General features: G+C 44.5%; 1 protein-coding gene across 3 annotated transcripts in view; it reads left to right on the forward strand.

Annotated features, from left to right (window-relative positions):
* The first annotated feature begins 486 nt into the window (after window positions 1–486).
* Window positions 487–14,026, forward strand: part of Il1r2 (interleukin 1 receptor type 2) — a 39,920-nt gene continuing 26,380 nt past the window's right edge. Inside the window, exons 1-2 of one of the 3 annotated variants that reach the window (XM_029569778.1) lie at window positions 499–591; window positions 7,125–7,269. In XM_029569778.1, coding sequence (XP_029425638.1) covers window positions 7,151–7,269 — 119 coding nt within the window. In that variant the 5' untranslated portion in view covers window positions 499–591; window positions 7,125–7,150. Of the gene's footprint in view, window positions 592–7,124; window positions 7,270–14,026 lie in introns of all 3 variants that reach the window. The other 2 variants (XM_029569777.1, XM_008845904.3) reach the window with 2 other exon arrangements.

Below are 14,026 nucleotides of genomic sequence, written 5' to 3' on the forward strand. Positions count from 1 at the left end.
TATCAATGAAAAGCTCATGTGTGACTGAAAACAACCCATAGCCAAACCAAAAAGCCTAAAACAAACCCCTGAGCTTAACCTTCCTTAGATCCCAGAAGAATTCCTTGTGGGTAGGAATAGGGGCCATCTCTCATAAGGTATCTCTGTAATGCGACTATGCTTGGATTTCAAACCAACATCCAACTGTTTTGGTGAAATTCCACTTGTGTAACTTGTTTGACCTGATCCAAAATTTATAGCTCACTCCTCACTGTAAAACCAACATCACTTTAAAATACATTCTCAGCTGGAAGTACGTCATTTTAAACAGTCACATAAAAAATAGGGAAACTCAGAGTTTCCTAGGCCACTTCCCCATCTGTTAAGCATGTATGCACACAGCACTGTGAGCTGGGGGCTCCCTGTGAGGAGGAAAAAGGTGTGTCTACCGCCACCCAGTTGGAGCGGGTGGCACAGCCCCGTTAGGAAATCTCAGCAGGCAGGAGGGTATAAATCCCTGTAGGGACGCTGAGCTGCCACTGAAGGTGAAAGTCTGGCCTGGCAGTCTTCCCCAGGCAAGAAGCTGTAAGGTGCAGGAATGCAGAGCTGCAGGTAAGAAGCTTGATAGAGGCAGGGAGAGAGACCTGGGGCCAGAACACCAGGATCCATTTTTAATGGGACCTCAGGCAAGTCTTCTCATTTCTGGGTGACCTTTCTCATCAGTGAGGTTCTATACCTAGGTAAAGGTCACTTTCAGCTCTCCTTCACCTTTCTCTGATTCAATTTCTCTGTTAAAAAGGGGCCTGGATCGGAGAGTTCCTAAGGACCATCTACAACTTACAGGCAACAGCAAACGGGTTGTGGAATCTACCTTGAGGAAGTGGATGGGTTCTTACCTCAGGAGAGACTGAGCCAGTGGGGCCGAGTGTACAGCATTTCTTTCTTGGAAGGCTCAGGGGACTTTCTTAGTGTGGAGTCTTTGTTTCTTTAAAGCAAAGGTAGCTTTCTCAAACACCTGAGCTCCCAGGCAGGCTCTCAAGAGCCTGTATGTCCCGGAGGCTAGTGGCCTGAGTTCAGCTTTGTCTCTTTCTGGTTGTGTGATGGCATATGATTTACCCTCTTAGTGCCCCCCCTTTCTCCATTTGCAATCAGAGATCTTCACAGTCAACGACCTTGAGTCATCTAAAGCACTTAGGACAGCACCTGGCACAGAGATATGCTATATAAATGTCCTTGCTATTTGAAGTCCCCTCTTCTGAGTCCCCACTCCCTTTTGGAGGCTTTTCCTCTGTGAACCCCAGCCCCTTGGGCCCTGCCCTCAGTCTCTTCACATATGGTGGTCTTAGGCCTCTCTCTGGATTTCCTACTGAGTAAACTGAGGAAGTAGAGTGACCTACCCTTCCCAGTCCCTCCCTGTGTTCTGTCTGCAGTGGAATGCTACCCCCCACCCCGGTGATCCATCCTACCGCTCATCAGACTCACCCTCCTCTGCCTTTGCTTTTCCAAGAGGCTTTCTCTCTGATCAGTGTGGTGTTCCCATAGGTATAAGCACAGAAGAGTGTCTTCCCGGGCCCCTCATTGATTGGGTATGCTATGTCAATTGTCCTGTGCTTCCTCTACCCTCCTCACTTCCAGCTCACCCTCCAAAGTCCAACTGTTTGATACCCAGAGTTGAGCCATCCCATGCAGAGTTCATTCCCTCCTCCCATACCCAGGTATAACAGACTCTGCCTCTGCTACAGTAGAGCTGAAGAGGTGCAAGGGGAACTGACTCAGGGAGCTTTTTTGTGTTGCTACCACCTGCTTCCCATGAGGAGACACTTAATCATGACATCATGACAGTGCCTCTGCCCATAGGCGCTCAGACTTGTTCCTTCATCAGAAGTGCCTACAGTACAGATTCCTCGACCTACACGGATTTTCAGATTCAGCCGGTGTGGGTGTGGGCCCATGGACTTGCATCTTAGACAGGAACTGTCTGGGAACCCTAATTTGAGGGCTATTTCATTGGAAGATGGCTAGTGGTGAGTCTGAGAGAGAGTTATCTGGGGACAAGGGCCTTTTCCAGTCAATGTTTCTTGCATCCCTTGGGAGTCCTGAAAACGTGAAGGTGATCTTGATTCCTTAGATCTGATGTAGGGCTGAGAGTCTGCATTTCTCACAAGCATCATTGTTCATGTTGCTAGTCAGAGGATCATACTCTGAGTAACCAGGCTTTAAAGAATTCGGAAAGAGACCTTACTTGAGAGTAAGGGAGACGTAAGTAAGTGTAAGGCATTGGGTGGATCTTAAATTTCCTAGAGGAAATAGTCATCAAAATGTTTTACACATGTGTAATAGGCAGAACTGTAGAATGAGACCCATTGATTCATGCCCTTGTATAATCCTTTCCCGTTGTGTGAGGCTAGACTATGTGAATAGGATGGACGACTTAGATTGGACAGTTATGACTTAGATTACCTTATATGGTAAGGTTGAAGGAATTATATGGGTATAATTTAGGCTCTCAGTCAGTTGACTTAAAATTAATCAAAAGAAAGAATGTATTTGGTAAGCCTGACATAAGTGCCTAGCTCTTTATAAGAGGGTCAGAGTCAAGAGGTCAGAGAGATTTGCAGCAGATGTTCTGTTGGCCTTAAAGAAGCAAACTGTCCTATTGTGGAGAGGATCATGGGACAAGAAACTAGGTGGACTTTGGGACAAGAAACTGGGTGGTCTTTGAGACCTGGCCCCCAGTGGATAAAAAGTAGGGACTTCAGTTTTCCCATTACAACTATCATGTGATTTTGGAAGAGGACTCCAGGTTCAAAGAGGGAGCTTAGGTCATGTGATCTTTGACTTGAATCATGTGGAACTCTAAGCAGAGATACCATCTGAGCTGAGCCTAGACATTAGACTTAAAACAGATGGGGTTGAGTGTGTGATCACTGGTATCACAGCAATAGAAAACAGATGCTATGCCCCTGTCTTTCTTTTTGACTACTGGACATGCCAATCCAAGTTTCAATGCAGTGGTAACCTAAAACACCTCAGTAGCTTAGAGAGTATCAGTTGATGTCTTGCTCATGCTATCTCATCATTGTCGGTCAACTGAGCCAGACTTTGATTGTTCATCATGACTTCTCCAGGACACAGGCCATGTTCAAAACAGGCTCTACAAATACCATCTGCTGAATTCATGTTGTTTTGACATGCTGGGTGTATGTGTTGATAATATCCCACAGGTTTGTTACTGGACTCAAAACTTCCTCATGTCCTCAGGAAGTGGTTTTCAAAGTGTAGTCCTTGGACCAGTGGCTTTAACAGCAGCTGAGAACATACTAGAAATTTAAGTCCTTGGGCCTCTACTCACACCTACTGAGTCTGACAAAGCAGGAAAAACAAATGAATCACTAGCTGGATCTTAGTAGATCTCAGCCTGTCAGGACATCAAGCTATGCTATAATGGCAACAGTAATACATAAAAGCTCAGTGTTCACCATGGCCAGAGAATAGAGCGTTGGAATGGGGAGCACCAGTTGTGAATTGAGTAGGCCTGGAAATCAATGTGTTCCTACCAGTGGTGTGTCAAGCTTCAGGGATTCAAAGAAGAGAAACTCTTAGTGCCCCAAAGTGAGACAGACCCAGACATTGGTGAATGAGTACATTGTAGCTACCATGGTTACATTGTTCAGTTAGGTTAGCTGCAATGGCTGTAACCCAGGATTTCAGACTGTAAGCTTAATAGAGCTGTTCTCACCATTGGCACATGCTGGTGGGGTTGGCTGCTGGCCAAGAGAAGCCAGAGGGCTGAATGTGGGAATGGGGACATTTATGTTAAATGTACAGCTTTTGGGGAGAGTCCACTTTTTGGAGTGGTACTTTTGTGGCTGGTGGAAACCCAGTGAGTCTGAACTGACTTTAAGCCAAAGACAGGGTTTTTTATGCCAAGGGATTTTCCCACATAGTGTAGATAAAAAGTTCTTAGGTTCTTCAGTTTGATTTTTTTTTCTGGTGTGTGTGGAGGGGCATTCTTGCCTTTCTTTTTTCTCATAGATACTCTGCACATAGGACTCAGGATAGTGGCTGTCCTTGGTGATCCTCAGAGAACAGGCCATTCTAGGTGGGCACATTTTTCAGAGAATAGTTCTGTCCTGACATCCTAACAATTTTGGAAGGAACTATTTCTGCAATAGGTACCACATGGAGAAACTTTATACTGCTGCAGATCATTGTCCTCTCAATATATCTTAATTCAGTTTTGTAGGAAGACTCTCACTTGGCTTCTGAGTCCCCTTTCCACCAGGGAAGGGAAATTCAGTCTGCTACTATGTGCTATCTCTATTGCAGATGCTTCACATCTGCCCCTTTTGGTTCATCAGATTTCTTTGAGTGGATACTCAGTTCTAGTTTCTCATCTGACCCGTTCTTGAAGCCTTCTTCTTGTAGGCATTCCCAAATACTGATGGAGAGTGTGGTCGATATATACCTGCTGGCCTGCGGGTCTTCATTAGTTTCCTTAGAGCTCTCTATGCATCTGCCTGGTCATAAGGTCACTACTGCTTAGCTCTATGGCTGAGAAAATCCAAAGTCTGATGGCTAAGCTGTGTGAGAGCACTGTTCTGGCCAACTTGTCCTCGCTGCTTCCGACTGGCTCCATAGGTCCTCTGCATTTGGACATGAATCTTGTTTCTTCCGCAGTTCTGACTGGTAATACCCAAAATAACTAGCAATCAATGGAGGTCCTGCACCAACCAGTTGGAATGGATACTGTGGTATCTATTGTTGGATCTTCAGGATGTTGGGGAGAACCAAGAAAGCTGGAGCAGCGGAGGGAGGAGAGCTCAGCATCTTGGCAAAGTGGGTATCTACCAACAGTGAATCCTGTTTCCTCATCTGGCCCTTTGGCTCCTTCTTGACTGTAGCTTCACCTCTTGGTCAGTTGGTCTTTCATAAATGTAGCCCCATCCCAGCCCCATTTACCTCTCCTTCTCCACTGGAAGCACTGATCTCGCTCAAGGACCAAAACCAAACCCTAGCATCTCTTCTGTAGATATAGCATAACATTATTGCCTTTCTTTCCTGCCACCTCCAACTGAGTAGAAGCACTTGGACTTCCCGGGGGGATTCCTATACAGAGCCCCCTTTGGAGTGGAGCAAAAGTTCTTTCAGTTGAGTTTTAAAATAACCCCACTCTCATTGTGCTTTCGAGTTTTAAACACAGGTTAAGTAGGACTGCTACCTGCTTCCTCTTCCAGCTCTTCCCTTTACCTTGGTCCCTAAAGGACATTTGTCTTCTACTTGTCCTTCCTACTGGGAAAGACTGTCCTCCCTGTCTAACCCACTTTCTTTCCTCCTTTCTAAACAGTACATTATGTTTCCCCCTTACTGGAGCCATCTTGGTAAAACATTAGGACAAGGATAGCAAGAAGGAAACACTGGAAAGTAGTTACAATATTACCTTAAAAAATATGTCATGCTCCATCCTAGAGGAAGAGAGACGGAACAACGTTTGAACAGTTCTTTATGATTCACGGTATCACTGGAAGCCTCGGCGGTTTCGTGGTCTTACAACCTGATGCTGTTAGTGGGGCACAGTAACAGGGAGGGGCATGTTGGTTCTGCTCTCTGGGGCCCCAGATGGTGGTCCACTTTGGCTTTTCCAGCTGTGTCAGTTCTTCCCCTGTCTCTTTGCTACTGGGCAGTCAATTGCTGTTGATTGAAGTGTTCACTTTCTTCTATCGGTTATTTCCCACTTTAGCTACCTCTAATTTCTCTCTCAATCTCTCTCTCTCTCTCTCTCTCTCTCTCTCTCTCTCTCTCTCTCTCTCTCTCCTTCTCTCTCCTATAAAGCCATAAGAATTCAGTCATGGAGCCTTTACTTTAATGATTTAATCATTTCCCAAAGGCTTTACTACTAAACACTATAAATGGATTAAGTGGATGAAACTCCTGCCTCCTGTGGTGACAAGTTACATTCAACTGCTAAGGCCATCTCTCCCGAAGACTCCTTTCTGCTCCAACCACCACACACATTGGGGCTGATCAGATAAACTTACCAAAATCCACATGCGGGTTCTGAGACAAAGGAACCATGTGCCAATGGCCAGGAGGACTGAGTCTTTAATACAACAAGCACCAAAGTTGGTAGGATGCAGAGGCAGGTAAATATTGGACAGTGCCGCAAAAAGCCCTCTCCAAAGCCGGAATAATTGCAGCTACTGCAAAAAGCTCTACCCTGCCATAAAACCAGCCATTCCTCAAATCTGCTTTTGAGCGAGTATTCTAGTCAACCTTTGCTCCATGAAAATCATACCAAAATGTAGTGGCTTAAAATAGCCACCATTTGGATTGGAGAGATGGTTCAGTGGTTAAGAGTTCTGACTGCTCTTGCAGAGGACTGGGGTTCGATTCCCAGCACCCACATGGTGGCTAATGACCATTTGAATCTCTAGTTTTAGGGGGAATCTGATGCCTCTTCTGGCCTCCATGGGCATTGCATGACATAGGTACACTTACATACATGAGGCAATACAGTCATATACATAAAATAAAAATAATAAAAAATTAAAATAACCATTATTAATCAGGCTTGGCAGTGCATGCTTTAATCCCAGCACTCAAGAGGTAGAGGCAGGTGGATCTCTGCAAGTTTGAGGCCAACTTGGTCTCCATAGTGAGTTTCAGGTCCACCAGGGATGTGTGGTAAGACTCTGTCACAAAACAAGATGAAACAAAACAAACCTACATCCCGTGATAATTCATAAATCACATAGGCCATGCACTTGAGAAGAACTAGGCAATTCTTCTGTGCCATGTAGTTCGAGTGAGTTCAAACAGTGGTTCTTGGCTGGTGAATAGAGTTGTCTGGAGAGTCTAAGATGACTTCACTCAAATGGGTGATGGCTTTGTGGGGATTTAGAGGTTGCTTACAGTCCTATTGGACCCCCTAACACATGGGCTTTCTGGGGCAGTCAGGCTGCCTCCAGGGTGGTTTTCTGTAAAGCTAGCATCACAAGGATGCCGGATAGAAGCTGCATGGATCTTCCTGATGCAGCTTCAGAGTCCATACAGTAGCCCTTCTGCTGCATTCTTCTAGTCACACGTGAGTTACAGGCCTGTCCACATTCAAGGGAGGTGAGCTGTACTCCTCCTCTTGGTGGCAGACTGAATGGTAACCATATAGAAGACTATGAAGGACGGGAGATATGAACGTGGACAGCTGGAAAATACAACCTACTGCTCTGCAGAAGTAGCCATGCTCATGCATACAGAGAAAGCGTGTCAGAGGAAGGCTTCTGCTCTGCTGCTGTAAGTACACACACCCTTGTGCTGAGGTCCTACTGGCTCTGTTTCAGCTGTTTGAATCTCTCTGTCCTTGTTTCTCCTAACTGTGTTAGATTTCAGATAGGCAAGATGTCTGAATGACTTGCTATTCAAATATTTGAGTTGTTTCCAACACTCGGGTTACAAGAGTTGGAAATCCACATTTGGTCTGAAGGGTGTTGTGTGTGCTAGCAGCCGGACCTCAGTACCAATGCCAGCAGAGCTCCCAATTACTAGTTAGTATCACCTAACAGCGGTCCAAGAGAGCTAGAACTCCAATGCCAAGGAGAACTCCTAAGTCCTGAGTGTTGGCTCTGTGCTTTGCTGACTACAGGAAGTGAGGTGGCTTGGTTCAATATTTGTCTGAAGCCCCCCCACATTAATACTTTAGAAATGGAAATTATAGCCATGAGCAAAGCCTGTGCTCAAATCAATATTAGCTTAGAATATTGGGTTTTCTATACGGTAGGGAGGTCTGACCAGCACACCCTTTGTATTTCCAGAGATGAAGAAACTGTGACCCAGATTGTGTAATTGACTCTGTGGTTGCCCAAGATCACATAGCCAGTAAATTGCAGAGTGAGGACGGAGGCCAGTTCCAGCCTTCATTCTATGAGCTTAAGGACTCCATCACTGGGGTCAGCCTGAGAGAAGGCATCAGAAAACTTACACCCCTGACCAGCATTTAAATCTGTGTCTTTCTGTGTTTTTGTTAAACATATTTCTATAATTTAGATTTATGCACATGAACTTGCTGATCCATTAGGCAGCACTGCATACATTTCTAGTATAGTACCTAGTGTGAGTTAACTTACTGACTATGGTGCCACAAAATTCTGAGGCTATGAGGTGGAACAAAAGCAGGAAACAGGCAGAATGTCGAGGGTGGACCCTGTGACTTCTCACTCAGGTCTGCCAGCTGTGGGGCCTCACAATGCTTCTTACCCATCAAATATCTGAGTCTGCTTCTATAAAATGCTGGGGAGCACTACCTTCTCCCACCTCTTTATACGCCATCCTTCACACATACACATACACACACACACACACACACACACACACACACACACACACACACACACACACACACACACACACACACACACGTCTATCCTGAAATGGGTCCTTTTTACAGATGAGAATGAGTCTCACACGTGTGATGTGTCCTGCCCTCAGCCATGTCGCTGCCACAGAGGAAGCAGAGTTTCCGCTTTCTGTTCCTGTGTGTTTCCCACTGTGTTTTCTGAACAGGTTCACTGAGGCCCAGAACTACTCAAAGGTGTAGACAAGCTTCCTCTGAGTAGCTCCAGGTGACAGAATCTGACCAATGAATGTTTGGGGGTGACAAATTTGGACTCTGAAAGGACAGAAAAGTTTCAGATACATTAATCCTAAGATGGGAAATATCCCATCTTTTAAGAGGACAAGTTTGACCATCTATAGAGGATGCTAGGAAGACTGAGTAAATTTTGGAACCCCATCTGATGCCAGGTGTTGATGCCTCTTCAGAGTGGAGAGTGGATACCAAGGCTGAGGGCTGTTGAGATTTGGGTTTACACCCTGCTTTATTATCCCCGTTAGGTCTGTGCTCCTGTGCAAGTTACTCAGTGTATCTGAGGGTACTTCTATTGCTTTATGTTTGTAGTAGGGATGCCGTGCTGTACCAGATTCAAGCTTTTTATCTCCTGGAGTTGTGCAAAGAGCAAGCCCCCTAATACAATACAAAGCAGGGAGAGACTGAAGTGGGTAGATTTGTCCTGGATGCCCAGGGCCTAGCAGGCACAGCTTCCACTTGTCCTTCTGATAGGGATGGAAACTTCTCTGCACTACATGGGGAGAACCTGAGGCAGGAGGAAGGTGAGGGAAGCATTGGGTGCTTGCTAGGAATACTGAGTCACCCAGGTTTACTTAGAGCCGAAGGTGTGAATAGAGGATTTGAATGGGTGGCCACATGAGTTGGGCTGATGTCTCTTTGTCAAGAGTGCTTGGGAGAGAAATTGGTCAACTTCATGCCTGGCAGAAGTGCTTTTAGTGAGAAGGGCTACATGGCAGAAAGACAAGTATAGAGTGTAGACTTCTAGCAGTATATTACTTTAGCATCGCAGATCTACCTCTCTGAGATGCAATCCCATGTGAAGCACTTCGATCTGTTCTTCCTCAGATACAGCTTCTGGGAAGTGATGCTATCTCCCAGGCCTCTGAGGGAGTAGGGAACACTGATTAAGGAGTTGCTAGCTGTCATTCTAGCATGATTGTGCAACCAGAAATACTATCATTGTCTGCATGAGGCTGAATTCCCTTAATTCTGGGGCTCAAATACTGCTGTTCTGTTTTCTATAGAACTGAAGTGATTTGTGATCAGCCCATCAGGTGCTCTGCCTCGAGCCAGTGCATTTTCCAGTACAAGCTGCTGCACATCCTGTCATGCATTTCTCTGTACTGGCATCTAGAGGATCTTCTTTCTCTTTTACCTTCTTAAAATTTTGTGATTTCCACCAGTCTGGTACTTTTAATTACCATGTGCTATGTAGCTTAGGCAAAGACCAAATGTGCTCTGATAAATTTTGTCTAGACATATATTATATTCCTTGAATTAGTTGTATGTATAATTTGTCAGTAGGTTGTTTGATTAATATAGTTCCCTCTGGTTTTTTTTTTTTTTTAACTAGTTAGGCGTTATTTATCTCTTGCATTGTCTAACCCTTCCACCATGGTTTCTCCATGTAAAGTGCCCCCATTTTTCCCATTTCTCCCTTAATAATACCCTTCTCCTATGGTCCCACCTCTCTTGAGATCCTTCTTTTCCTTTGTCCCCAAAGTTCCTTGTATAACCCTCTTTCCCCCCCTTAAAATAAGTAACCGACTGTGACTAGTAATAATCAGATACATAGAGATTAGAGATGCATGTGCAAACATCGAAGTGTTAGTAGCATTAAAAATGAGTTTTTCTGTATGAAACAGTATATTTTAAAATGAAATGGAGATCTTTTTTAAAGGTTAAAACCTCATTCAATTTTATGTCTTATAGGGTTTATACTGAGTTCAATATTGTATAACTGTATTAATTCAACTGTGAACCTAAAAATTTATAGCCAATTTTGAAAAAGATGCACCTTTGCTCTGGAAATCATTTATTGACTATGTTAATGCTGTAACAAAATGCTTCTTCTTATCATGTGGTTATTAAATAAATAATTCAAAAATTTTTGTGATTTCCCGAGACTTAGATGATTTTGATGTAAATATCTACTCACTTGTGGGTTGCAAAAGGCTTTATATGACATACATGGGAGGTGTGGGTTTTTAGGGATTTGTTTTCCACACTGGATATGACTAAGTGATCGGTACATGGGCCGATAACCAGTCAGCTCTGTTACTGTTCAACACGTGAACCTTGTTTTGTTCTTCAGTGACTGTGCTGACTCGGAGGTGGAACAGTCACCTAAAACATTCAGGTAGCAAAATGAGGATAGTAATGAAACCAAGCCTAATCTCCTGGCCTAATTCAGTCCAGACATAGTCAAATACACTCTAGAATAAAAATTTTAAAATATCACTTATTTATTAAGATTTTCATACATGTATAAAATGTGCTTTGATCACATTCAACCCCCAATATCCCTATCCAACTCCCCTCAGAATCCCTCCATGTCTCTCTCTCAACCTCATGTCCTCTTTTCATATCCCAGAGTCTAGTTAGTGATTCCTGTGTGTGCATGTGTGTGGGACCATCCATTGGCACATGAGCTACAAGGGGCCACATCCCTAAAGAAAACTGACTCTGTTTCTCCTAGCAGCCATCAACTGCCAGTAACTCCTCAGCTAGAAGTGCGGCTTCATGAGCCACTCCCCTATCGATGCTGAAGTGTTGACTGTTGATCTTGTATAGGTCTTTGCAGGTAACCACAGCTGCTGTGGCTCTTGAGTGCAATGGCTCTGTCATGTCCAGAAGACACTACTTTGTAACAGTCCTCTCGAGCCCTGGCTTTCAGACTCTTCCCACTTTCTTCTTCTGTGATGATCCCTGAGTGTGTAGGGAGGGGCTGTGATACAGATGTCCCATTTAGGGCTGAGTACTCTACAGTCATGCCTTCTCTTTACTCTGCCCTACTTTGAGTCTCTGTATTCATGACGTCCTCTGCAAAAAGAAACTTCTCTGATGAGGACTGAGCACTCCACTGACCTGTGGGTAGAAAGATAAGCACTTAGAAGCAGTTTGATACCATGTCCATTTAACTAGGTAATACCAATAGGGTCTCCTCTAGAGCATGTGACCTCCCAAGCCATGAGTTCTTATTTTATTTATTTTATTTTATTTCATTTTATTGTCTTTTTGAGTCAGGGTCTCCCTGTAGCCCCAGCTGTCCTGGAACTCACTTTGTAGACCAGGATGGCTTCAAATTCACAGAGATCCACTTGCCTCTGCCTCCCGAGTGCTGGGATGGGTGGCGTGTGCCACCACGTCCGGCATGAGTTCTTATTTTAAATGGCTGGCTGAGTATTCATTTGGGGGACTATGATTTACATATTTGTTCTCTATCTGTGAAAAAAATGTATTCCTACATGTATTCTGAAGTATTTAGAAAACCTACGGTTTTTAGGTGTTTAGGGGAAAATATGTGTATACTTGTTTGTATATAATTATGGAAAGAGAAGTTAATAATTAATGAGTCCAAGCAAAATATATACTGATGTAAGCCATACCATTCTTTGAGGTTTCCAGTCTGTTTGTACCTTTTAGAAGTTAAATTGAAAGGTGGTGTAAACACCTACATATTGTGAAGCTGTATACATTTCCATGTGCAGAGAGAAGTCTGGGCCAAGAGACAGACAGGTGGAGATCCAAGGCAGGTGACCTCTCCTGGGCCTCAGAAAGTGCTGTGTGAGGATGCAGCTGGGTCACTGTGCTGCCTGCCTGCTCAGCTCTGGTCATCAGAGCTCTCTACTTTGCTGCATTTTTTCCTCCTGTCACCTCTTCACACATGCTATCGTTTCCTTATCCCTCACAATGCTTTTCATCCCATCCATGTTTTTCCCATGGCGGTGGGAGGAGGGTGAGACATGGTGATTTGATTAGCAAAGAAACAGATCAAACTGCAACTCAAACGTTTGGAATGAGCTGCCCTTGCAATTTCCTTCTGGTAAGAAGGTCAACTCAGATTCCAGGAGAAAAAATCAAGTTGCTTGTGATTGGAAGGCCATTTAGTGAAAGTAGGGCAGGGAAGAGGGTCTGGCTGGGAGCTGCTGCAAACGAAGTTCTTTCATCTTCCCGCCTTCCAAGGACTTGCTGTTTCCCACCCTGCAACAAGTTTGGCCCCAGCCTTTCGTGAGGTTTTGATTATGGAAAACTGTTGCTACTACGTGCCTGTGGTTTGCTTGTCTGAAGCCACTTCCTGGAGAAGTCACAGTACAGCAGCTGTTTTGCTGAAGTCCAGAGACAGAGCCAAGACAATTCCCCCAGTTGGGGGTGGCCTGCCGGGATGGACAGGAGATGGCATAGCTCAAGGAAGGCAGCATTTACAATTTTCATTCCTCTGGAGCAGGGTCCTTGTTGGAACAGTGTTTTTTTTCCTCATCTAACCATCTGTACAACTTGGAGAAGATGGTCAACTTCGAATTCTCTTTCATTCTCTGCCCCAGGAGAAGACTGGAGTAGAATTCTTGTTTTAGTTATTTTTCTTGTTGCTGGGACAAAGTCCTAAGAAGAAACAATTTAAGGGGGGGCGGTTATTTTTGACTAGTTTTAGGATGATACAGTCTATCATGACAGAGAAGGCATGGCAACAGGAGCAGGAAGCCCAGGAGGCCACTTGTCAGGTTGCCCTGTAGACAGGAAGTCAAGAGTGAATAGGAAGTAGGGCTGGGTTAATTCTTTAACCCCCTCAAGCCCCCCACCCCAATGTGACCCATTTCCTCCAGCAAGGATCCACCTCCTAAAGGTTCCACAACCTTCCAAAACAGCACCACTAGCTAGGGACCAAGTGTTCAAACACATGCACCTAAGGGGGACATTGTACCTTCAAACCACTAAACCACGGTGCTTCCCTTAGACCCCACAACTTCATAGCTCCTTGAAGCTTCAGCTAGTGACCACCCCCGAGTGGATTTAGCTTGACTTTCTGGTGTCAGAGCAATTTTGAACATACTTATAGACTCCCATATAAATCCAAGGTAAAGTCTGACTCAGACAGTGTGAGCCTGAGGGCGGGGGCTGCTTTCACCTGAGCAGAGGTAACCCCTGAATCAAAGTGACTTTTCAACCAGTGGAAAGCATTTGATCTAGAACAAATTAATGACAGAAGGAAGGCTGTGGGAACAGCACCCCTGATGCTACCTGTTAGGACTCATTCCCCTGGGTACCTTTTATAAACTCCAAACAGGCCACATATTAGGTTTGGCTGCATGTGACAGAAAGTTTGAACACATGGAAGAAGGCAGTCTAGGAGTCACACCCCTTTCTCATTGTCCCAACATTTTCAGTGAATCTTCTGTACCTGGGGTCCAAGACGGCAGCTACAAGTCTAGTCACCAGTCGGTAGTCACAGTGAGTCAGAAGGAAGGATGACTAATGAATACTTCTTTCTAAATGACACATGATAACAGTATATATTTATGGAGTATAAAATAATGATGTGATGCATGCATATATTATATAATGAACAAGCAAGTGCACGTAAGTATCTGTCACTTGGCATATTCATTTCTTTGTGGTGACAACATTAAAAAAAAAAACTCTCTTCTA

This window comes from Nannospalax galili, unplaced genomic scaffold, assembly GCF_000622305.1.
Source record: "Nannospalax galili isolate Female #2095 unplaced genomic scaffold, S.galili_v1.0 scaffold182, whole genome shotgun sequence".
Classification (NCBI taxonomy): Eukaryota; Metazoa; Chordata; class Mammalia; order Rodentia; family Spalacidae; genus Nannospalax; species Nannospalax galili.